Source organism: Salvia hispanica, chromosome 2, assembly GCF_029641045.1.
Source record: "Salvia hispanica isolate PSC_SH4W2 chromosome 2, Shi_PSC_v1, whole genome shotgun sequence".
Taxonomy (NCBI): Eukaryota; Viridiplantae; Streptophyta; class Magnoliopsida; order Lamiales; family Lamiaceae; genus Salvia; species Salvia hispanica.
Genome location: NC_142693.1, coordinates 20,279,962 through 20,306,413, shown reverse-complemented (window position 1 = coordinate 20,306,413; position 26,452 = coordinate 20,279,962). Strand labels below are relative to the sequence as shown.

Genomic DNA, 26,452 nt, shown 5'->3' with positions numbered 1-26,452 from the left:
ACAGAAATTAAACTAGGCTAAATTGGAACTATTATAGTTAAATCAAATTTGAAATTTTAATCCAAAAAAGTAAACTGATAATTTGTCAAATTGCGTTGTGTAAAGGGACATGCGACAGTACGCGCGACTTGAAATCTTTCGGCGAAAATATTAAGTAAAAGTAAAATGGTTGAATTCTTATGAAATTATAAAGTTAAAAGCAGAAATAATATTAAATAAAGCCTTCAACAAAGTGGAATAAAAGAATTCCAGAAAAACTAGAATTATATGCAAAAGGTGATACATAACATCTAGTAGTATTAATTAGGTATCCTTATTTCAAAGTTTGAAAGTGTTTAAAGGTTTGAAAATGTTTAAAAGTTTGAAATTGTTTAAAGGTTTATTGAGATATGTGAATCTCCTAAATCATAAGCAAATCACTAAATAAACAACTGATTTATATTATCCAAGCAACACACAACTCAAATTTTACAACATCTCAGTCATAATCATACAGAGTATTCCCTAAATCTTTAATTTCTCAATCCCCTGTTTTCAACTAGTAATGCAACGGCGGAATGCTCTGCTCGTTCCGGAAGAAATTCCCGGGATCAACCATGGTTTTCACCCGAACAAGACGATCGAAATTGTCCTTGAAATATCTCTTGCCCCAAACACTTGCTTGCTCATAGCTCGTCTCGCCCACAACGTTGTTAACTCCGAGGTCAAGGTCTCTGTAGTTGAGATACGCTTCCCTCGGATTACTTGTCACGTAAGGAGTCAAGTAATCGTCAAGCCTCCTCGACCAGTTTACGTAGATGTCCGAATCCCGAGCATTTTGTTCTAACCAACCGATGGCATGATTGATCAGGTATAAATTCCCGCCTCTATGAGGAAAAGGAATGGCGGATTCGGAGATCTCCGCCATTTTCCCGCCATACGGCATCATGATGATGAATAAACCACTCATAGCTTCTGCTTTGTAGAAGTGTTCCCATATGCCTTCAAAGGCATGTTGAGGAATAGGTGTCTTCACATAGTTTGATTTGTCTTTGGCGAATGCTTTTGTGGTTTGAGTTCTGTTGAGAAGGATTTGCAACGGTGTTTCGATGGGGTAGCCGCCGAAGGCGAGGGTGGATCGGATCCAGCTCGTCTCGGCGCAGTTTTGTCTCACTAGGCCGAGCTCGGGGAAGCTCTGCTGCATGAGCGGGAGCAATGCGTCGATGCCGCCGAGGTAGAGTGCAAAGAAGGAGACGAGGACGGTCCGATTGCTCGATCGGGATGTCATGACTCCGATGAACAAGTCTTGGTCGATGTTGGGAGCGATGTACTGCCAGCGGTATATGAGTTGAGTTGCGTTTTGTTCTAATTTTCTGTCTACCTGGAAGATGGTAACCTTTTCGGGTACATCCACTAGTCGTACCTGATTAGATAAATTTAAAAATTTATGTATCGTGTAGAAATAACTTAAAATGACTACATATGTTTTATGGATTATTTTAATAATCACCAATTGATTTTAAAATGAAATACTAGGCTTAAATTTTAATTGACCAAACAACATTATTTGGGTAAAACAGGAAAACATCTGATCCAACGGCATATGTGACCTTTGACCTTTATTCTTTGATTTTAGTGAAGTTTTAGAATAATACCTTCCAGGCAACAACTACACCAAAACTGGCAGCTCCACCTCCTCTGATGGCCCAGAACAGATCTTCGCCCATTGATTCTTTGTTGAGAACTCTGCCATTAACGTCAACTATTCTTGCATCGATCACATGATCGGCAGCCAAGCCATACTTCCTTTGCATTAAGCCATAGCCTCCTCCACCGAAGTGGCCTCCGACACCAATAGTTAGACAACCACCCGCTGGAAATCCAAGAACCGGACTTTTCTCCGCGATTCTGTAATACAAAGAGCCAATGGTAGCCCCGGCTTCAACCCACGCAGTTTTTGCCTCAACGTCCACGGTAATTTCACTTAGATTGATCAAATCAATTACCACAAACGGGACTCGTGATACATAAGATAGGCCCTCGAAGTCATGGCCCCCGCTTCGAGTCCTGACTTCGAGGCAAGCTTTTTTAGCACAGTGTATGATAGGCGGGATTTGAGATTCGTGTTCTGGGGTTATGATCGCCTGCGGCTTTGGTGTAGAGTTTGTAGCAAATCTAAGGTTGAAGATAGAATATTTCAAGACGGAGGCATATGATGGATTTTTTGAGGTGTAAACAACGTTGGAAATCGAAGAGTAGTTGTCGAATTTCTCGGACAGACATTGTAGGAAGTCATCGGCGGCAAAAGCTGCCAATGAGCACGACAAGATGAGAAGAAGAATCAAAGAAATGGTTGGAGTTTTCATGGTTTAATTAGAGATGTGGTTGTGTTTTTTTTTTTTTTTTTGATCTTTTTATAGATGGAGGATTTGCAAAACATTGCATCAGAGCTTGATTAAACTAACATTACTAGTTTGAAATCATATGCTTCTTCACTAAGATAAGTTAAGGTCAAATTAAATTATCCAGTTCTCAATAGAGAAGAAGATTGTATTTGTTTGTATATAAAAACCAATAAAGACAAAATTATACAGTTTGAACTTTGAAATTAATATTGAATGAAAACGAATAGAGTATTTGTTTTTACTCATGTTCATGACATACATCAAAATACCAAATGTCAATGCTCGATGTCCTAATCAATTGCTATCAATATCTCGTTTAATTGTACATCAAACGAACATAAATTTATTCGATATTCAGTATTAATGAGTCATTTTGCGTGTGATTAATGACATATACATTAATTTAGTTCAATACATGGTATACTAATGACAGAGCACAATTGGAGAAATCCGAATTATCCGAAGGGAAGAAACAAGTGGGATGTCTATTGATCTTCACCATCAAAAAATCAATCCTTTATTTATTTAATCCCAAATCTTTATGACTTTTTGCTAGTAACCGGTGGAATACAAAATGAGACGGTTAATAGAGACCGAGACCGAGACTGAGACCGAAGGTAGTACTCTAAGGCCCAGTTCGGTTAACAGGATTGGTCCAAGATAAAGTTTGACTAAAGCCAAAATCATGCGTTCAGTTGGCAAGTTATAAAATTTTCATGGCCCACTACTAATTAAAAGCCCGCAATAGGCCCGTCTGCCAATAACCATTTTTAGTCTTCAAGTATGAGAATCCATCGCAGCCTAGACTCTCCAACTATTTAATCTTACTACTACCTTTCTCTATTCTCTATTGCCTTAAACTCAAATAAAGCCTATCTTATCTTATCCTGTATTGTATCCTCCTATTATTATTTTATGAACCGAACACCACCTAAATGTTTATGTGATTGGCAAACCTTATTTGAAAGACTTTCTTTTAAGTTCCAAGAATGAGAACGACACATAATATAGAGACGTGTCACATAAAATGAATGTAATTCGATTGCTCAAATGATGAAGATGCTGTTGAGTTGGATTGGGTACAACATTTTTCAAGTTACTAAATATACTTCAAAAACAAATAATAACAATTTTTTTTAATGTACTTCAAAAATAAATAACTACATTAAAATCTATTTCTTGAATTCGAAAGAATATAGTACCATATTTTACAACGTCTTATTCATAATCATACACAATATGCCTAAATCTATAATTTCGAAATCCCCTGTTTTCCACTAGTAATGCAACGGCGGAATGCTCTGTTCGTTTCGGAAGAAATTCCCGGTATCAACCATGGTTTTCACCCGAACAAGCCGATCAAAATTGTCCTTGAAATATCTCTTGCCCCAAACACTAGCATGCTCGTAGCTCGTCTCCCCCACAACGTTGTTAACTCCGAGATCAAGATCCCTGTAGTTGAGATACGCTTCCCTCGGATTACTCGACACGTAAGGAGTCAAGTAGTCCTCAATCCTCCTCGACCACCTCAAGTAGCTCTCCGAATCCCGAGCATTCTCTTCTCCCAATTGATGAGATGAGAGATCATGTAAAGATTCCCGCCTCTATGAGGAAAAGGAATGGAGGATTCGGAAATCTCCGCCATTTTCCCGCCATAAGGAACGAGGACTAATAAACCACCCATAGGTTCTTCAGCTTTGTGGAATTGTTCCCATAACTCTTCAAAGCCCTGTTGTGGAATTGGTTCCTTCACGTAGTTTGATTTCTGTTTGGAGAACTCTTTTTGGGGCTGAGTTCTGTTGAGAAGGATTTGCAACGGTGTTTCGATAGGGTTTCCTGCGAAGGCGACGGTGAATTTGATCCAGCTCGTCTCGGTGCAGTTTTCTCGCATTAGGCCGAGCTCCGGGAAGCTTTGCTGCATCAGCGGGAGCAATCTGTCGATGCCCCCGAGGAAGAGGGCGAAGAAGTAGGCATGGATGGTCGGATTGGTTTGTCCTGGCCCGGTGCTCGACCGATATGCCAAGATTCCAATGAATAAATCTTCGTCGATGTTGGGAGCGATGTATTGCCAGCGGTGGATGAGTTGAGTTGCGTTTTGTTCTAAAGTTCTGTTTAAGGTGAATACCGTGACCTTTCCAGGTACATCCATTAGTCGTACCTGTTTAGATTAATTTTAAAACATATATCATCATTGTAAAGGGATATAGTAACTGAAATAACTATCCATGCTTTTATGAACTATCAATTTTAAATAAATATACATTAAAACCTGTGCCGAACTAAATGTTTATACTCTTTGGGGACGGAAGGAGTATATAATACCTTCCAGGCAACAACTACACCAAAACTGGCAGCTCCACCTCCTCTGATGGCCCAGAACAGATCTTCGCCCATTGACTCTCTGTCGAGAATTCTGCCATTAATGTCCACTATTCTTGCATCGATCACATGATCGGCAGCCAATCCATACTTTCTTTGCATTAAGCCATAGCCTCCACCACCGAAGTGGCCTCCGACACCAATAGTTAGGCAACCACCTGCCGGAAATCCAAGAACTGGACTTTTTTCAGCAATTCTGTAATACAAAGTCCCGATGGTGGCACCGGCTTCAACCCACGCAGTTTTTGCCTCCACGTCAACTGTAACATCGCTGAGATTGATCAAATCAATTACCACGAACGGGACTTGTGATACATAAGAAAGTCCCTCGAAGTCATGACCCCCACTTCGAGTCCTGACTTCAAGGCAAGCTTCTTTAGCGCAGTGTATGATAGGCGGGATCTGAGATTCGTGTTCTGGGGTTATGATCGCCAGCGGCTTTGGTGAAGAGTCCGTAGCGAATCTAAGGTTGAAGATGGAATATTTTAAAATAGAAGTGTAGGATGAATTTTTTGAGGTGTAAACAACGTTGGAAATCGAAGAGTAGTTATAGAATTTCTCGGACAAACATTGTAGGAAGTCATCGGTGGCAGAAGCTGCCAATGAGGAAGACCAGATGAAAAGAAAAATCAAAGAAATAGTTGAGGTTTTCATGGTTTAGACTTTAGAGATGTGTTTGTGTCCTCTGTTTTTCTTTTTTGTTTTATAGATGGAGCATTGGCAAAACATTGCATCAAAGCTTGATTAAACTAAAATTACTAGTTTGAAATCCTATGCTTCTTCACTAATACTCCCTCCGTCCCAATAAATATGAAACATTTGGTTTTCGGCACAGGATTTTATGCAAGTGTTGTTTTGTGAGTTAATGAAGAGAGAGTAAAGTAAGAGAGAGGGAAAAGTAGAGAGAGTGATGTTTCCATTTTAGGAAACGTTTCATTTTTAGTGGGACAATCCAAAAAGGAAAACGTTGCATTTCTAATAAGACAGAGGGAGTATAAGTTTAGGTCAAATTAAATTATCCAGTTCTCAATATATGGAAGAAGATTGTCTTTGTTTATATATATATAGAAACACAAAAAATATATAGTTTGAAATTGACAGCCTATCTTTTCTCAAGTTCATGATCTACATTAAGAAACCAAATTTCATGTACCTAAAATGTCAATGCTGATGTCCCAATCATATGCTATCAATATCTCATTTAAGATAAGCACATCAACCAAACATAAGCTTAATTATTCGATATTCAATAAGTAATTAGTCATTTTTCATGTGATTAGTGACATATAAATTATTTTATGGCAATACATGTTATACCATGGACAGAGAACAAATTTCCAGAAGGGAAGAAACCAGTGGGATGCTTATGCTTTTTTGCTAATAATCGGTGGAATACTCTGCTCGTTCCTAAAGAAATCATCTGCATCCACCATCGTTTTCACTCGAACAAGACGATCGAAATTATCCTTGAAATACTTCTTCCCCCAAACGCTCGCTTTCGCATAGCTCGTCTTTCCATCAACGTTGTTCACTCCGATATCAAGATCTCTGTAGTTGACATACGCCCCCCTCGGATTCTTCGAAGCATAAGGAGTCATGTGATCGAACAGCCTCCGAATCCAACCGATATACCTTTCGGAATCTTCCTCTTCCTGCCACACCACTAAGCTTCCAAATGTGTATAGATTCCCTTTTCTATGGGGATAAGGAATGGCGGAGTCTGGAATCTCCGCCATTCTCCCCCCATAAGGCACCATCAGCACGAAGGCCGAGGCCCCCTCGTCCTCGTAGAAATATTGCCAGACTCCTTCAAATTCCTTCTCGGAGATCAGATTCTCCACGTAATCCGGCTTTCCTTTGAAGAATGCTATGTTTGGTTGAGTTCTGTTTAGCAAGATTTGCGGCGGAGATTCAGTTGGGATTCCGTCGGCGTAGAGAACGGATTGGATCCAGCTCATCTCTATGCAATCTTCTCTTTTAAGGCCTAACTCGGGGAAATGTTCTTGCATCAACGCCAGCAATCGGGAGGCGCCGCCGAGAAACTGCGAAAAGAAAGAAGCATTTATCGTCATGATCCTCCCGCCATGGCCGGAGGCATTGGAGTTCACTCTGCTTATCGTGATTCCGAGGAACAAATCTTTGTGGATATTTGGAGCTACGTATTGCCAGCGGTGAATGAGTTGATTCGCGTTCTGTTCCAGCGTTCTGCTCACTGTGAAAACAGTGACAGTTTCTGGAACATCCACCAGCTGTACCTTCCAGGCAGTGATTACGCCGAAGCTGGCGCCGCCGCCGCCTCTGATTGCCCAGAACAGATCCTCGCCCATTGACATTCTGTCTAGTATTCTGCCGCTGACGTCGGCTATTCTCGCGTCGACGACGTTATCCGCAGCGAGGCCGTACTTTCTCATCATGAGGCCCCAGCCACCGCCGCTGAAGTGTCCCCCGGCCCCGACGGTCGGGCAGAAACCGGCGGGAAATCCTAAAACCGGGCTTTTCTCGGCGATTCTGTAGTATAATGCGCCTATGGTCGCGCCAGCTCCGACCCACGCAGTTTTTTTCTTGACGTCAACGGTTATTTCGCTTAGATTGATAAGATCAACGATCACGAAGGGGAGTTGTGCGACATAAGATAGTCCCTCGAAGTCATGGCCTCCGCTTCGGGTTCTGATCTCTATGTCTGAGCTTTTGGCGCAGTATATGACAGGCGGAATTTGAGATTCGTGTTGTGGGGTTATGATCGCGAATGGTTTATGGTTAGACTCTGAGGCGAATCTCGGGTTTCGGATGGAAAATTGGAGGATGGAAGTGTAAGAAGGGTTGTTTCTTGTGAAAACTATGTTGTTGGAAATGGAAGAGTAGTTATGGAGTTTTTGGGATAGGCAATCGAGAAAAAGGCGGCGGCCGTCGCCATATGCCGCCGGCGAGCACGAAAAGAGCACGAGAAGAAGGAAAGTAAGAGATGAAGTGGTAGTAGTGTTCATCTTTAACTTCTTGTAGGATAGTAGGTCTTATCTTATAACTATATATAGTTTTTTAGAACATTCAGTAGTGTCATAATTAGATATTAATATATCATATGTATGCATATAGATATTTTGGAAATGGAGGAAGTTGAAATTGAAAAAGTTGCTTATGAAAGCACCATATATAGTGTGTACAAAATTTCCATAGAGAAATTCAAAATGATAAGATTTGTGTGTGTATGAAAGTTTTCCTATTCAACATTTTACAAAAGTTAAAATTGATACATTTGCAGACCAACTTTTGACCTACAACCACACAAGGTTCAACCAGCGGCTCAAGTGTTATAATTCAATTTGATCACTATAAACATGTGGATATAAAAGATATTTTATTTGTTTTGGACATAGAATTTGTGATGTGATCTCATACTTGACGAATTTCAGTTTAAAAATACGATTTGTCACAGTAACTATTTTCAAGTTTGAAATTTTTATAATACCCTTTTTCACTTGATTTGGTTTTGTGAACTTTACACACATCCCGGCCGTTCCTAGAAAATGCTGATGATTTTTAAATTTTACAATTGAAAAAGGACAAATTGGTGAATTAATCATGAATTTTAATCGAATACTAGCTTCGCAATTTTAAAAATTTGCCTTAAAACCTTGAATTTTAATATTTTTTCTCAAATTTTTATGAGATCTAATTTCGATGAAATTGTATGTCATTTGAAAAATTCTATGAGAATTAGATTGCCTGAGTAATTTTTGTCATTATCTCAGTTCTACTCTAACACAATTTTTAGCAAATACATCAACACACCACTAATTCAAAATATAAAGGCCCCAAATATTTTATCAATTTAAAATTAATGATTAGTAAAGCTAATTTTATAATTGCGAAATAGGCAGAATTTAACCTTAATTCATTATTCTTCCAACAATTGCCCGACAAACAAATAAGTACATAAGAAAGCATATCAGTTATCGCATAAGCTAGCTGTATGACCCATATTTGTGTTATACAATGAGTGTCGTAGTCCCTCCGTTCCTTCATAGTTGAGGCGGAACTCTTTGGCACGGAGTTTAAGAAATGAATGTTGAGTGTGTTAAATAAATAGATAGAAAAGTAAGAAAGAGAAAAATGTAGAGAGAATAAAGTAAAAGATGAATAAAGTAAGAGAGAGTAAAGTAAGAAAGAGGAAAAAATTACTATATATGGAAATGACTCAACTATGAGGAACTTCCTGAAATGGAAAAATGACTCAACTATGAGGGAACGCGGAAGTATTTTTTTGGAATTGAGTGTTTAGACTTTAGAGAAAATAGCCACTTTTATTTTAATAAAGAAAATAAACTTTTATTTTAATAATGAGAAACGCAATAATGGAGGTCGGTTTTAATGTTTTATCACTTTTATGTGTATAATAAATTGATTCGACATTCGGTTGCTCGAAATTCGGAGCGGAAACTATTTGAAAGAAATAGATAATTTCTTTTTTTTTTCCCACTTTATCAAATAAAAAAATCCATTATATTCTTCATTTCAAACAACTTTCTCGATATATACTCTATTAAAAATGAGTCACTTACCTCCTTAAAAAAACTGATTAGTGAGAGGATTATCCACACGATGATACATTAATTATGATTTAGGACAAAAATTAAGAGATTGATCGCTCATCAACGTCGACCATTTTCCTTCAACAAATTGAGGATAAACGATAGTAATAATAATTTGGTGAGGGTACTCTTAGAAATTTACATCATAAGATTGGATATAATTGACTAATTAGTTAACTCAACTTTGAAAAACAATAATCAATAATTTTTCCATTCAATTTTATTTTATTTTTGTGACCTAATTGGTTTACAAAATGGGCCTGTCAATTGAGGCAATGAATATCCATTGCTAAATCTATCCATAAAAAGCCCATCAATTTTTAGGACTATTATTAAAATATCTTCATGCAAATAAACCAACCACTTCTTAAATTAAACAAATGTGGAATGGCGGATTAAAAAAATGAAATATATATATATGTATATATATATATTATTCTAAGAGTTATATTAAACTATTTCTGTTAATATGCATGTATCTACATGATTAAGACTTAAAGGTGACTGGAAATAAAACAAATGAGTAACTCATTATAGGATCATTCTATATAAAGTCAAAAGATTAATCTCTTTGAACAAAGAATTGTTTAATACATTTCTTTTATTTTTCAAAGTTGGCAACGCATGTTATAGTATTATATCTTGCAAATTGAACTTTGATTTTTTTATGAATTTATAAAATTAAAATTTTCAATAACATTTTTCAGTGTATTAAAATTAAACTAAATATATAAATCAAAACGAACAATACTAAACATGCGCTAAACGAGAACGATGCTCATATAAGGTACATATGCATTTTATTAATCAAATATTTTTCTTAATACATTGTGTCTATTGTGATTTGTGAATATATCGGTATAATTTGGATATTTATCATTTTATTGCATCGGTTATATCGATGTAATATTGCTTAATTTTATGTTAATGCGAAACATATAATAATACTAACGAAATAATTGACTAGCATTATTGCTGCTAAATCTATACTGTTATTATAAAAATATGTTTTTGGTAAAATTTGGTATTATCATAAACTATAAAATTAACTCAGGACATAACAAATTAACAATAATAAGAGTATTTAATAAAGCTATATACTTCGTTTGACTGTTTGACCTAAAAATTTATGCTCTTTTCAACAAAACTACCAACACAACACAAGTGGGCAAACATTCATTCAAAGAATGTTGCATGCATACATATAAAAAATATAAAAAAAAATCACATTTTGCACCTTGAAATTTTATGTAAAAAAATTATAATAAATATATACAAATATCAATATGTTCACTAATAAGAGAGAAAAACACATGCAAAATTTGTTTTCCATGATAAAATTTCTTCATTAACTCCAAAGATATTTTGCTTTCTCATTACATCAACTCCAAAACTAAAACAACTTTCAATTACTACATAAGGAGAGTAAACCATAAATCATTATTACCAGAAAAAAAAAATTCAAATGTAACAAATCATCTCAATTCTCAATCTTCTTTCTTACTGCAAGGCGGAATGCTCTGTTCGTTCTTGAAGAAATTGTGCGGATCAACCACGCTTTTCACCCGAACAAGACGATCGAAATTATCCCCAAAATACTTAATTCCCCAAGCACTAGCCTGCGCGTAGCTCGTGTTCCCATCAACGTTGTTCACTCCAATGTCGAGATCTCTGTTATTATAGTACGTCGCCCTCGGATTCTTCGAAACATAGGGAGTCATGTAACTGTGGTACCTTCTGCTCCAGCTGATGTACTTTACAGAATCATGAGCCAAACTTTCCTCCCAGGCCACTGTTAAAGCAACTTTGAACATGTAAGCGCTCCTATGAGGGAAAGGGATGGCGGATTCTGAGATCTCCGCCATCCTTCCGCCGTATGGGAGCATGAGCTCGAAGGACTCGGCCGCCTCGGGCTCGTAGAATTGAGTGTAGAGGCCTTCTAGAGCCTCTGCAGAGATTGGCTTCACCGCGTAGTCGGATTTCATTTTTAGGAGTCTCAGACCGGGTTGGGTCCGGTTTAGAAGAAACTCGAGCGGAAGTGGCTCGGGTGGCGGGATGATGGGGGCCGTGGCGAAGTACACGGTCGATTCGATCCAGCTCATTTCTGAGCAGTCTTCTTTTCTGACGCCCAGCTCAGGGAATCTCTCTTCCAGTATGGGGAGGAGTCTGTCGACCTCCCCGAGGAAGAGAGAGAAGAAAGAGGCGAGAATTGTCGGGTTTGCCCCGGTTTGGGCGGCGGTCAGCCCAAAAAAGAATATTCCAATGAATAAATCCCTGTCTAGCTTTGGCGCCACTTCCTGCCAGCGTTGTATCAACTGAGTTGCGTTCTGTTCCAGTGCCCTGTTTACTGTGAACACAGTGACTTTTTCTGGAACGTCCACTAACTGGACTTTCCAGGAAACGATCACGCCGAAGCTGGCGCCTCCGCCGCCTCTGATCGCCCAGAACAGATCTTCGCCCATTAATTTCCTGTCCATGATTTTGCCGTTGACGTCGATTATTCTCGCGTCAATAACGTTATCGGCGGCAAGGCCGTATTTGCGCAGCAATGTGCCTTCGCCGCCTCCGCTGAACTGCCCGCCTACGCCCACGGTTGGGCAGAGGCCGGCAGGGTACGCTAGCGTGGAGCTCTTTTCCGCGATCCTGTAGTATAAAGTACCGAGCGTCGCGCCGGATTGGACCCACGCGGTTTTCTCCTCGACGTTAACGTTGATTTCACTCATGTTGATCAAATCTATGATCACAAACTGATTTTGAGAGACATAGGACAATCCCTCCAAGTCATGGCCACCGCTTCGGACTCTGATCTCGACACCATATTGCTTGGCGCAGTATATGACAGGTGGGATCTGGGATTCGTGCTCTGGGGTTATGATCACCTGCGGCTTGGGAGTGGATTCTGACGCGAACCTCAGGTTTCGGATGGAAAACTGGAGGACGGAATCGAAGGACGAGCTAGCGGTGGAGTGGACGTCGTTGGCGAAGTAGGTGTTGTTCATGGACTCGTGTGAGAGGCATGTCAGGAAATCCTCGTGCGCATTGGCAGAAGCTGCCGAGGTGCACGTGAAGATGAGGAGGAGAGTGAGTGAGAGGGATGGGATGGAAGGAGTCTTCATGGTTAGTGACTGTGTTAGAAGATGATGGTTTGTATGGCAGTTGGGATGGAAGTTTCTATTTATAAGAATATGAGGCTTGGAAGTTAGTGTTAGTTTTGTTTATTTAATTGCTTTATGTTAGTATTGAAGTACTAATAGTTACTCATTGTTCAAACATGTAGTGCAGCCTTATTTGATTTTCATTTTTTAAGAGAATTAGGTAGTAATTTTTATTTATTATAATTGTTTATTATATAGAGTATATATTTGGCGGCTCACACCAGCAGTCTACTTGGAATGTTATTTCCACAAGTGTGTAGGTTTCTTGGTCATTTCTTAGTCACTTATTTGGACCATTTGTTTAATTAGGATAAAAAAGTATTACTTGCAACCTATCGTTGTCGATGTAGTAGCTGGCACAAGATGAATTTTGTGTGTGACATATGCAAATAACATGATAGCATATTACTAGTTACTTAATTATGTTGTGTGTGCACGGTGTTTGCATTAAACTCACTCATTTTCTCGTATGATAAATTATGTAGTAATATCACCATAAAAATTGATGAATCAAAATAAAATATAGACATGAGTGTTCATATAGAGGTAGAGTGATTAATGTCTTACTTCAAAGTTTGGAGGTCGTATCAACTCTAACACAATCCTTAAAATTTTAGTTTTAAAAATAAAAGATAGATATGCCACAAGTACAAAGAAAAAAAAATCATATTCATCGTCAAATGATGAAAAATAGTGTATAAATACTTTTTAAATCACTTAAATTAAACAAAATTACTTTGGTCAAAATACTTTTCAAACTAGCTACAAAGTACATCAAATTCAACCGATGTTTTGATCAATGAATATTGGGATAGATAGACTATTATTCACTCCATTCTAATAATTTATCACTATTTGACCCGCCACATATTTTAAGAAATACAATAGAAAGAGAGTTGAAAATTTAATGGAATATGAGTCATACATTTATATATTAGTTTTATAAATAAAAGATGGGTGGAAATGAGTTAGTATAATGTGGGGTCGGTCCACTACCAAAAATGGTAAAAGTGAAACGTAACAAATTTTTGGGGACGGAAAAAATTTGAAATAAGTGACAAATTTTCAAGGACGGAGGGAGTATGATTTTATCCTTATGGGCCTAAAACACATGTTTTATTTTGGGCCCAAGGTAGCCCAAGAAGCCAATCAATATCTTAAGCCTAATAAATTATATGTGTGGGCTGATGATGGAAAATAGTTCATAGGACTAAAGAGGATAAAATAAAGACTGGGCCCAATTGTTGAATTGGTTGGTCTACATATTATAGCTAGTGGGTTACGAATTTATGAATAGGTTAGGGATTTAATTTGAGCCCACCATCACAAAAGGCCTAAGTAAAACATTTTTTTTTTCAATTTAATCAAGACCAACACATTCACCACTCATGATTAATAATGCAGTATATTAGTAGTATTTAACACATGTCATTATTGATTGATCTGCAATGAAAAGATGACTCAAATATACATTTCACAATTTGAAAAATCTAACATTTATTTTGAAAATTAATCAGTTTAAAGTACAATATAAGAACTAGTTGCCTATACTTGCTTCTAAGTCCACCTAGAATGCAACGGCGGAATGCTCTGTTCATTCTTGAAGAAATTGGTCGGATCAACAACGGTCTTCACCCGAACAAGACGATCGAAATTATCCTTGTAATATTTCCTCCCCCAAACACTGGCATGTGCATAACTCGTCTTCCCATTGCGGTTATTCACTCCAATATCGAGGTCTCTGTAGTTGAAATACGCTTCCCTGGGCGAGCTCGAGACGTAAGGAGTCATGTACTCGTAATACCTTCGAGCCCAGCTTATATATTTCTCTGCATCCGCAGCCTCAGAGTTTTGCCAAGAAGCCACACTAGAAAGCATGTAGAGTGCGCCAGCTCTGTGAGGAAACGGAGTCTCTGATTCCGATATTTCATCCATTCTTCCACCATATGGCACCGTGTAGTATATCGTCTCGTCTGATGCTTCCGGTTTGCGTAACATACTCACCATGCCTTTAAACACGTTTAAAGGAATGGGTGTCCGGACATAATCCGACTTGGCTTTGAACTGCCTCCGACCGGGCTCAGTCCGGTTGAGCAGAGTATCTAGTGGATCAATTGGCAATTGGCTGCTAAATAGGGTGGATTGGATCCAGCTCATTTCTGTGCAGTCTTCTCTCACTAGCCCTAACTCTGGGAAGATTTCTTGCATGTATGAAACTAATCTGTCAGCGCCGCCTTGGAACACTGAGAAGAAGTTGACTTGGACCGTCGTGTTGACCTTTAATACGATGACAGCGACAAATAGATCTTTTTCGGCTTTAGGAGCTACGTATTGCCAGCGGTGCCATAGCTCAGTGCCGTTCTGTTCTTCCACGCTTCTGGTGATTGAGAAGACAGTGACTGTTTCTAGAACGTCCACTAGTTGCACTTTCCAGGCAGTGATCACGCCAAAACTGGCACCTCCACCGCCTCTGATCGCCCAGAACAGATCCTCTCCCATTGATTTTCTGTCCAGAATTCTCCCATGCACGTCGATTATTCTTGCATCGATAACGTTATCTGCGGCCAGGCCGTGTTTTCTCATCATTGCGCCGTAGCCTCCTCCACTGTAGTGGCCACCGACACCGACGGTAGTGAAAATAGCCCCCGGAAACCCAAGAGTAGGGCTCTTTTCTGCAATCCTGTAGTATACGGTACCGGTGGTTGCACCTGCTTCGATCCACGCTGTTTTGTCATCCACGTTGACTTTGACTTCGCTGAGATTGATCAAATCGATGATCACAAACGGGACTTGTGACACATAAGACAATCCCTCCGTGTCATGGCCACCACTCCGAGTTCTGATTTCCACACCAGTTTTTCTGGCACAACGTATGATAGGCGGGATCTGGGATTCGTGCTCTGGGGTTATGATCACTTGCGGTTTAGGAGTGGATTCCGATGCGAATCTAGGGTTGTGGATGGAGAATTGGAGGATGGAAGTGTAAGAGGTGTTTGAAGGAGTGAAAACATCATTGGAAATGGAGGAGAAGTTCTTGAATTGATAGGTGAGACATCGAAGGAACTTGTCTTGTTTGTCAGCAAAAGCTCCCAAAGTTGATGATAATATGAGAAGAAGAAAGAACGAAAGAGTTGAGTTTGAAGGAGTTTTCATGATTTTTTGGTTTTGATAATAAGAGTTTTAAGTGTGTGTTTGTTGTTTTTAAGAATCATGTATGGCTTCCCAATTTATAAATATTATTCTGCCTATTAATTTATGGAGTATTTTCAACGGTTGATTTCTGAATTCTGAATTTTGAGTGCTTATCCAATCTTTATTCAATTTAATAATGCGACATCGACGATAGGTTACCCAAGATGGCTGAATATTTTCTGGGTCTACTTAATGAGATAATTGACTAGAATATTTAATCATGCTGATTTCCTTTTTCTGTCCTTTAAATATAACGATTATTTTTATTTTGATCGATCTTTAAATTATATATTCCTATGTAAGGAAGTATTTAATTGAAGGATTCTGTGATATTTTTAATAGTATATTGTTTCTTTCTCAATCTTATTCACATGTATTTAAATTCGTGCCGTAAGTTTCAATTTTCAAAAGATGAAGAATGTATTGACCGAGTCATTGTTTTGGTAAGTGACAAACTTATTATTTTATGATATTTTGACGTACAATCTGTAGAGACAATGGAATACGTCAATAAAAAAATAATTTAGGTATCAAGGTCAAGTAAATCGTCCAGACCATGACCATAACATTATTAAATTTGAAGCTATATTATTTAATAAGTATATTTTATTCATATACTTATGGGAGGAAGAATGTACGGATATTTTAACCACAAAATTTTTTATACAGTTCTTCTTTTTAATGTGTCACTTAGTGCATTATCTTCACTTAGAATATAATTAAATTTTTATATATCTAAAACTAAAATAAATGATTGAAAATTAGAAATAAAATTAAAATTTCTAAAGAAGATAAATTATGTATAAATGATCATGCTATATGAACTGCAATCAAACTTGGAAATTCATACCCTATTATATATAAATTGTGCTCAATCCTATAGTTAAAAAGTAAAAACAGAGTACAATAAATTGAATAGAAAAAATTGAATAAGGTGATTAAAATGTTTATAATATTTGCCTAGAGCTAAGCCCAACAATAGTTAAAGGCTTAAAGCCCAAATAACTATTATGGGTCTGGACTGATGATGGGAAATACTATAATTGTAGGCGTAAATAAAGTGTAGGGTTCGATACGAATTTATGAAAAGTTTGGTATTAAACTCAAACCCAATTTTACAAATGCATAAAATTAATTTTATTCACGCAATATATTATTTTTAACTCATGATACTTTTGGAAATGTTAATCAAGTAAGACTATTAAGTACTCCCTCTTTTAAGCTAATATGGACCATCGTGTTCACCCTGGATATACGACGACTCTGAAGAATAAATCTTTGTCGGCCCGAGGCACTACGTATTGCCAGCGGTGCCACAGTTTAGTGCCATTCTATTTTTCCATAGTCCTCGTGATTGAGAAAATAGTTACAACTTTTGAACATCCACCAGCTATACATTCCAAGCAGTGACCACGCCGAAGCTGGCCACTCCCCCTCCTCTAATTGCCCAGAACACATCCTCACTCATTGATTCTCTATCAACAATTCTTCCATGAACGTCAATTATTCTTGCATCAATAGTGTTATCTCTAGAGCTAGCTAGGCCGTATTTCGTCATTATTTATAACGCAAGTTCTAATAATGAAAATAGTTATATTGGATAATTATTTGATAAGATTTTAATGGTTATATTAGTTGTATTTGGCTTTTTAGAGCTGACTTTTTCTTGTAAATATTTTAGAATTCATGGAGTTTGAATATAAAAAATATTCACGGCGTCATATACAAACACATAAACAGACCAAACAAATAATATTACTCTTACCTATTTGACGCTCTAATTAGACAATGATATTATATCTATAGAAATTATAGTTTAATTTACTTCAGATTTAGAATTATCAACTACAACATTCTTACCAAAATCTAATTATTTAAAAGAAAGTTCTGTACGAGGAGAGGCTGCCAAAATTAAATTAACCAATGGGCGGCAAGGCAATATAAATAATATTACTCTTACCTATTTGACGCTCTAATTAGACAATGATATTATATCTATAGAAATTATAGTTCAATTTACTTCACATTTAGAATTATCAACTACAACATTCTTACCAAAATCTAATTATTTAAAAGAAAGTTATGTACGAGGAGAGGCTGCCAAAATTAAATTAACCAATGGGCGGCAAGGCAATATAAATCGCATTTGAAAGGTCAAATAGAAATCGCGCTTTTTAAAATTGATCAGTTGAGATTAAGAAAAAGGAGAGCTTTCAGAAAAAGAAAAACTTAAATTCGTTTACCTTTTATAATTTGGGATTAAATTCATTGACTTTTCGGAATATGAGATTGAGGCATATAAATTTTTCAGAATAAAAGATTTTCTCTTTTTTCTCTTCTTTTTTATAATTATTTCCTTAACAATATTTATAATTGGACCAAACTACCCCATAATATTTTCACCCCAATTTTGATATTTTTCTCTCGATGTCTGTTTCTTGAAACCATCGACAATCATCGAAAAAAATAATTCATATAAAATCAACTTTTAACTAATACTATTTGTTATAAATTTTAGTCATATAACATGTAAAACCGTTATCTACAATCTGTATTGGTAGGCCCAAAACACATGTTTCATTTTACGGCCCAGAGTTAATCCCAACAAAAACATAAGCCCAACATTTTTATGGGCTTGGCTAAAATATATATTGCACAATTTGAAAATATTAGTAATTTTTTATTGCAAATCAATCAATTTACTAGTATAATATGGCGTTAAATAACAAATACAAACATAGAATTACAAAATAATAATAATCAGAAAGTCATATTCAGCAACATGCATGGAACATGTTGGCAGTTACGGAAAAATATATCTTAATTCCCTTTCCTAGTCCACTTCGCTTGCAACGGTGGAATGCTCTGTTCGTTCTTGAAGAAATTAGTCGGATCAACCACTGTCTTCACCCGAACAAGACGATCGAAATTATCCTTGTAATACGGCTTCCCCCAAATGCTGGCTCGTGCATAACTTGTCTTCCCATTAGGGTTATTCACTCCAATGTCGAGATCTCTGTAGTTGTAGTACGCTTCCCTGGGCGAGCTTGACACATAAGGAGTCATGTATTCGTAATATCTACGGCTCCAGCTTATGTATCTGTCCGCTTCCGCTGCCTCGGAGTTTTGCCAGTAAGTCAGGCTAGCTAGTTGGTAGAGTGCACCGGCTCTGTGAGGAAATGGAGTTTCCAATTCTGATATTTCATTCATTCTTCCACCATATGGAACCAAATAGTACATAGTCCCATCTGCTTCCGGTTCGCGTAACATGGTCACCATGCCTTCGATCGCGTTTAAAGGAACTGGCTTCCGGACATAATCGGACTTGGTCTTGAGCTGTCTGAGGCCGAAGGGTTGAGTCCGGTTGAGCAGAGCATCTACTGGATCGATCGGCATTTGGTTGATAAACAAGGCAGATTGGATCCAGCTCATTTCTGTGCAGTCTTCTCTCACTAACCCTAACTCTGGGAAGATTTCTTGCATGTATGAAACTAATCTTTCGGCGCCGCCTTGGAAAACTGAGAAGAAGTTGACTTGGACCGTCGTGTTCACCCTTAACACGATGACACCGACGAACAGGTCTTTGTCTGCTCGAGGCGCCACGTATTGCCAGCGATGCCACAACTCTGTACCGTTCTGTTCTTCCACGTTCCGATTGATTGAGAAAACAGTGACTGTTTCTGGAACATCCACCAGTTGCACTTTCCAGGCAGTGATCACGCCAAAACTGGCAGCTCCGCCACCTCTGATCGCCCAAAATAGATCCTCGCCCATTGATTTCCTGTCGAGGATTCTTCCATGAACGTCGATTATTCTCGCATCAACAACGTTATCTGCAGCGAGGCCATGTTTTCGCACCATTGCACCATAGCCTCCTCCACTGAAGTGGCCACCGACACCAACGGTAGTGAAAATAGCCCCAGGAAACCCTAATGTAGGGCTCTTTTCTGCAATCTTGTAGTATACGATACCGGTGGTCGCACCTGCTTCAATCCACGCAGTTTTCTCCTCCACGTTGACCGTGACTTCGCTGAGATTGATCAAGTCAATGATCACGAACGGGACTTGTGACACGTAAGACAATCCCTCCATGTCATGGCCACCACTTCGAGTTCTGATCTCCAGACCACTCTGTCTGGCACAACGTACGACAGACGGGATCTGGGATTCATGCTTTGGGGTTATGATCACTTGCGGTTTGGGAGTGGATTCCGATGCGAATCTAGGGTTTTGAATGGAGAATTGGAGGATGGAAGTGTAAGCGGAGTTTAAAGGAGTGTAAATATCATCCGAAATGGAGGAGTAGTTCTTGAATTGATAGGTGAGACATTGAAGGAATTTGTCTTGTCTATCAGCATTTGCTGCCAAAGTGCATGACAATATGAGAAGAAGAGAAAATGAAAGAGTTGAGATTGAATGATTTTTCATGATTTATGATTTTGTTTTGAGATTATGAGTAACGGTTTGTGTTTGTGATGTTTGAAAGGCATGCATGGCTCCCCTATTTATAGGAATATTAAGTTAATGTTTGAATTAATCATATATACTATGTGCCGCGTAAATAATGAAGCTTTCAAAGTCCACTGTTGCAGCTTTATTTGAAATTGACCTGCACAAATTTTTTATTCTTAATATACCCTTCTTTAAATTCCAAGTTAATTTTACTAGTCAAGTCATGGTCATTTTCGAGTTTACACCTTTTATGGTTTGCTATCAAACCCATTTTTCATAAGTACTAAGATTGGACACAATATAAAATTAAAAGGAAATCAATTATATACACAGAAATTAAAATAAAAACAAGAAAAACAATAAAATTATGATTTCGCTCCTTAAATGATGTCAAATTACGAAACATGATAAGTTTGACACGTCAGCCTGTTACGAAATCCCAGTGCGAATTTCAATTAATTATGACTCTGAATTGCATTATTTATGTTGAATGATGAGTCCCTACCTTTAATTAATTGACATTGAAAATTGGATTCCGATTAATTAGGTATATATGCTTAATTAATTATATCAACTGAATGATATCAAATTCAAGTTGCTGGAATAACTTCTAGTTATGCTGGGTTGCTGATTTTCTTTTATGAACCAAGTCATGGTCTTGATATACATGTATTTTCTGTGATATTTTGATATTCAATCCGTAGAGAATAGAATAAGTCAAACACATTTTAATTTGGGGATAAGGGTCAAGTAGTTCTCGAATTATTGGGACATATTGAAGAAAATCGTCTTGCACATAATCAATTCAAGATTACAATTGAAACTCGATAATGGAATATTTAGACAATCAACTTTAATTAATAATATAGTTGAAAATAAGTTTAAAAGTTAAATTGCATTCTAATAATGGAATATTTAGTCCAATACAGTTAATAAAACATAAAGATTAAATGATAAAAGGTATTATATGTCCTATGTGGACATAATCAACCATAATTGACAATATAAAATTGAATTAAACACAATAAACTATTATATGTTCTATTTGGCATAATTAATAATAAAACGTTGTTCATTTTTTAATTAAATAAAAAAAGGAAACAACGTGTACAATAAAGATACGTTTTTCATCATTAATTGCTCTACTTAACTAGATATATAGTATATTAATTTTATTCCATGAACCTAGTCATAAGTCGTTACCATATGGTTCTCATACCCTCGTAAAGTTGACAATAATTTCTGCTTTTCAAGTCATGGAAAACCTTTTTATTTTATCGACAGCATGTAGAAGGTGTTTGGATCTAAACAGTGGCGGATCCAAATCCGAAAATGGAGGGGGCGGAATATATTGTATTAATTTGATTTAGTGCGGACATGCTATTTTTTACGTTGTTCGGGGTGATGCCGGAGGCAAACGGAGGGGGCAGACATGATAATTTTACGTCCCGATAACGGGAAAATAGTCGCACGGAGCCCTCACCCCCCCACCCTCCACCACTGGATCTAAATCAAATTTTGTTCGATTGTAGTGAACGCGATTCAATACTTAGTCTCGAGATAATATTGTATGATTAATTCTACCTTATGAGCCTTGATGGTCTCATATAAAAGCAAGATGGGGAAGCCGTGTTTTTTTTTATAATATTGTTAAATTTTTTATATTTTGTGTGAATAATTGTGCGAAAGCCGCCCCTATCTTCCCAATGAAATACATAATAATTATTGACTCTCTATTTAAAACTTGAAACTTATAATTTCGGTGAAAAAATCATGAAATTTGGTCAGTTTCTAGCCCGGCCTATAAATTTAAAAATTACTCGGAAACATTATCAAATTTGGATTCTCTTGCAACTACCCCACAGTGAAAAATCTGGTCACTTGTGTGTAATATATTACTCCCTCTGTCCCACGTTACTTGAATCATTTCTTTTTTGCACTCATTTTGAAAAAATAATAATAAATAGTTAAAGTGGAGAGAAAGAAAAGTAAGAGAGATAATAATGTAGAGAAGAGTCTTAAGTATAGTATTCTCTTTTTTACTTTATTTTTTCTTCCCTTTAACTATTTATTATTATTTTTTCAAAACGAGTGCGAAAAAGAAGTGACTCAAGTAACGTGGGACGGAGGGAGTGTTAAATTTTTAACCAATTGGTGTTAATTGTTTACAATAAGAAAACATTTAACTCACTGCCAACAAATTCAAACTTCATCTGCTCATTAAAAGTTGCAGGACATAGCAGAACTCGATCAAATTTAGTGGATTTTTTTTCGGCGATTTGTGATTTATAGTATATACTCCTAAACCAACACTCCATTGCAAACTTGTCTTACACTTCCATCTTGCAATTCTCCATCCGAAACCCTGATTCACGTCGGAATCCTCCACACCAAAACAATAACTGATCATAATCCCACCACACGAATCCCGTCCTTAAATGTTGTAACTCCTATAACAAAATTAATATCGAAAGAATTCAATCTCGAATATCCGAACACCATCTATGTGAATATTATTTGTAAACGCTCTTAGCCATTCAAATTGTCTGCGGATTGAAAGTCAAAACTATAATAGAATCGACATAATCACCATGACTTGGGATTGGTAATTAATGTTAGCAACTTGTATTTATTCATTCAATTTACTCAATATTAGTAATTAGCTATATACCAATAAGATAACTCCTTCATTGTAGTAGAAAATAAATAAACTAGAGATTGGCAAGGGACTAGCTATGAACCGTTTAAAATGAAAATACTTTCATCTTTCCTCCAATAATCAAATAGGCAATGGGATAAGAATGACACATTAATCAAAAAGCATTAATTAAAGAAGAATTTCATGCAAAGCAGCCATAGAGGTAGTTAACATTTAACATACTATGAATATTTTTAACCTCAATGTTGTTATAAATAGAGCACCACAATCCATGCTTCTCAAACAACACAAACACAAACACATATTCGCATAATCATAAACCATGAAAACTCCTTCAAATTCAGTCAATCTCTCTTTCTTTCTCCTTCTCATCTTGTCATGCTCATCAGCAGCTTTTGCTGATAGGCAAGACAACTTTCTTAAATGTCTCTCTAAAACAACCAACTACACCTACTTTTCAAATGATGTCTACACTCCTGCGAACTCATCTTACACTTCCATCCTTCAATTCTCCATCCGAAACCTTAGATTAGCGTCGGCATCCACTCCTAAACCGCAAGTGATCATAACCCCAGAACACGAATCTCAAATCCCGCCTGTCATACGCTGTGCCAGGCAGAGTCGTTTGGAGATCAGAACGCGGAGTGGCGGCCATGACATGGAGGGACTGTCTTATGTCTCCCGAGTCCCGTTTGTGGTACTTGATTTGATCAATCTCAGTGAAGTCACAATCAACGTGGAGAAGAAAACAGCGTGGATTGAAGCAGGTGCAACCACCGGTATCGTATACTATAAGATTGCAGAAAAGAGCCCTACTCTAGGGTTTCCCGGGGGTATTTGCCCTACCGTTGGTGTCGGTGGCCACTACAGTGGAGGAGGCTACGGCACATTGCTAAGAAAATACGGCCTAGCCGGAGATAACGTTATTGATGCGAGAATAATCAACGCTAATGGCAAAATTCTTGACAGAAAATCAATGGGGGAGGATCTTTTCTGGGCCATCAGAGGCGGAGGAGGTGCCAGTTTTGGCGTAATCACAGCCTGGAAGGTCCAACTGGTCGATGTTCCAAAAAAAGTCACAGTATTCTCAATCAACAGGAATGTTGAACAACAAAACGGCACAGAACTGTGGCACCGCTGGCAATACGTGGCGCCCCAAGCCAACAAAGATTTGTTTGTTGGAGTAATCATATCCAGGGTGAATATGACGGTCCTTGTTAACTTCTTCTCAGTATTCCTAGGCGGCGCCGACAGATTATTTTCATACATGCAAGAAATCTTCCCAGAGTTAGGGCTAGTGAGAGAAGACTGCATCGAAATGAGCTGGGTCCGATCCACCTTATTCAGCTTCCAATTGCCAATCAATCCACTTGAAACTTTGCTCAACCGGACTGAGGCCGGTCTGAGGCAGCTCAAAGCCAAGTCGGACTATGTTCGAACTCCCATGCCTTTGAACGCGATTAAAGGCATGGTGACTTTGTTGCGTGAACCAGAAGCAGATGAGACTATTTACTACATGGTTCCATATGGTGGAAGAATGGGTGAAATACCAGAATCGCAGACTCCATTTCCTCACAGAGCCGGTGTACTCTACCAACTTGCCGGCTTGACTTACTGGCAAAACTCTAAGGCTGCGAACGCGAGCAGTTATATAAGATGGAGTCGTAGGTATTATCAATACATGACTCCTTATGTCTCAAGCTCGCCCAGAGAAGCGTACTACAACTACAGAGATCTTGACATTGGAGTGAATAACCCTAATGGGAAGACGAGTTATTCACAAGCCAGCATTTGGGGGAAGAAATATTACAAGGATAATTTTGATCGTCTTGTTCGGGTGAAGATAGTTGTTGATCCGACCAATTTCTTCAAGAATGAACAGAGCATTCCTAATACGAATAGTACCAACATGGGAGTGGGAGAAGACGCACATGAACAGACAGGCTCTTCGATAGCTCGAGCGGAGGTATCAAAGTATGTAGTAAAATCGCCATACGAGAGACCACGCCGACAGAAGAGGCCGCGTGATTACATTACGGATTACGCGCCGTGATAGAAGCTGATCGTAGCTTTAGTTTTCCGTTTTGAGTTATTTCCTTTTGGGTTACTTTGTTATTTAATTTATGTAATGAGTCGGGCTTTCACGGCCCCGTTTGGGTTTTCTTGACGGTTCTTCCCAAACCTATTGGTTATGTCGAACCGCTAAGGTCTAGGTCTTTTTTCTTTCTCATAAATATGGAGATCAACGATATTCACTACAAAAATACAATAATAAAATTGATATTTTCTCCAAATACTTCTCTCTCAAGTTTACGAAAAAGGAAATTACTAAACCCATGTTTTCGCCTATTTTCTTGCGTGAATTGCTGCAGGTTTGTGGTGCTAGCTCGTTCGAGAAGGATTCCTACGCTCATTATCTGGTGCTTTCATCCTTGTGCTCATGTCCCAGAACGACAAGGATAACAATCAAATTGATCGGTGGGGTGTGTTGGGGATAGCGTAGCGGAAGTAAGCTGTTAGCAAACGGATCCCTATATACGGATCTGTTTAAGTGATTATGAGATTAATTTTATTTTCGTATAAAACAAACACATCTATGCAAACACACATCTAATTTATATAGTATACATGAATAAAATGTGTTTCAAGAAGGTTACCTTTTGATTCTTCAAAGAATCGGTGTGGCTCGCACATTCACTAGGTGTAATGTTGGTACTCTATATACTAAAGTAATAACGGAATATTTAGCCCTAATAATATACAAAATATAAAGATCAAATGATACTCTCTCTGTTCCATGTTAATAGAGTCGTTTTTCATTTTTTTGGGACGTTCCAACATAATCGACTTATTTCTATATTTGGTAAAAAGTAAAACACTATCTCTGATACTTTTTCATCTCTCTTACTTTATTCTCTCCACTTCACATATTAAATATTTATTTCTTAATCCATGTGCATAAAAGATGTATCTCTATTAACATGGAACGGAAAGAAGTGTATAATATTAATTATATGTCCTGTTTGGATATCAATATCATCAACCATAATTAAGCACAAGAAATTAAAATTTTAAAAAGGAAAATGAAAACGATCAATCTATATTGACTTTTAAATTTTCTTCCAACCTAAATCCTGGGATTTGACATTCAAAACTGGTATCTAATCGTACGTAGTATATAATTTTATTGTATTTCCGTTATTGCTCTACTTTATTAAATACGTATATACTAATTTATGACTAAGTCAAGGTTGCTCTTTTTATTTTATGAACCAAGTCAAGTCATAACTATCTAGGTTCTTTGACATTTTAACCTTGGTCAAGTTGACAATATTCTGTTTCTTCATTCATGGAAAACCTTTTTTATTTTATCGACTGCAGGTAGAAGTTGTTTTGATCTAAATAATATGCTGTTCGATTGTGGACTTGTGGTAAGCAAATTAATAGAGTACTCCGTATAGGATTAATCATACCTTATGAGCATTGACGGTCGAATTTTCGGTATTTTGTGTCAATTGTTGTGCAAAACCAAATCTTCACAGTGGAATGCGTATAAGAAAATTAATGATTCGAAATTCTAAAGAGGGAAAATTTTCAATGAAACGATGATATTTGGCCAAATTCTAGTCACGATTTTGAATC

The 26,452-nt window shown here is 37.5% G+C and overlaps 2 protein-coding genes and 5 pseudogenes across 3 annotated transcripts; 1 reads left to right on the top strand and 6 right to left on the bottom strand.

The window, feature by feature from the left end:
- Window positions 1–420: 420 nt before the first annotated feature.
- On the bottom strand, window positions 421–2,360 carry LOC125217818 (tetrahydroberberine oxidase-like). Its single transcript, XM_048119358.2, has 2 exons — window positions 1,635–2,360; window positions 421–1,402 (listed from the first exon to the last, which is right to left on the bottom strand). Exons 1-2 carry the CDS (start codon window positions 2,343–2,345, stop codon window positions 539–541), a joined length of 1,575 nt encoding a protein of 524 aa, XP_047975315.1. The 5' UTR covers window positions 2,346–2,360; the 3' UTR covers window positions 421–538.
- A 1,191-nt stretch (window positions 2,361–3,551) lies between these two features.
- Window positions 3,552–5,417, bottom strand: LOC125202456 (tetrahydroberberine oxidase-like; annotated as a pseudogene). Its single transcript, XR_016135968.1, has 2 exons — window positions 4,707–5,417; window positions 3,552–4,542 (listed from the first exon to the last, which is right to left on the bottom strand). The product of XR_016135968.1 is annotated as a tetrahydroberberine oxidase-like (transcript).
- Window positions 5,418–5,978: 561 nt separating this feature from the next.
- Window positions 5,979–7,781, bottom strand: LOC125215387 (tetrahydroberberine oxidase pseudogene; annotated as a pseudogene).
- Window positions 7,782–10,666: 2,885 nt separating this feature from the next.
- Window positions 10,667–12,515, bottom strand: LOC125216776 (tetrahydroberberine oxidase pseudogene; annotated as a pseudogene).
- Window positions 12,516–13,964: 1,449 nt separating this feature from the next.
- Window positions 13,965–15,690, bottom strand: LOC125202521 (tetrahydrocannabinolic acid synthase-like). The gene has a single exon (XM_048100926.2). It carries the CDS (start codon window positions 15,658–15,660, stop codon window positions 14,065–14,067), a length of 1,596 nt encoding a protein of 531 aa, XP_047956883.1. The 5' UTR covers window positions 15,661–15,690; the 3' UTR covers window positions 13,965–14,064.
- A 2,668-nt stretch (window positions 15,691–18,358) lies between these two features.
- On the bottom strand, window positions 18,359–20,137 carry LOC125190355 (berberine bridge enzyme-like 18 pseudogene; annotated as a pseudogene).
- A 2,972-nt stretch (window positions 20,138–23,109) lies between these two features.
- Window positions 23,110–25,104, top strand: LOC125202605 (tetrahydroberberine oxidase pseudogene; annotated as a pseudogene).
- Window positions 25,105–26,452: the final 1,348 nt, after the last annotated feature.

What these genes read in the sequence shown, in the direction of transcription:
- LOC125217818 (XM_048119358.2), bottom strand. Translation starts at nt 2,345, where the DNA reads ATGAAAACTCCAACCATTTCTTTGATTCTTCTTCTCATCTTGTCGTGC. An exon ending in GTGTAGTTGTTGCCTGGAAG is followed by an intron (nt 1,403 to 1,634) that starts GTATTATTCTAA and finishes TTATCTAATCAG; the next exon opens with GTACGACTAGTGGATGTACC.
- LOC125202521 (XM_048100926.2), bottom strand. Translation starts at nt 15,660, where the DNA reads ATGAAAACTCCTTCAAACTCAACTCTTTCGTTCTTTCTTCTTCTCATA.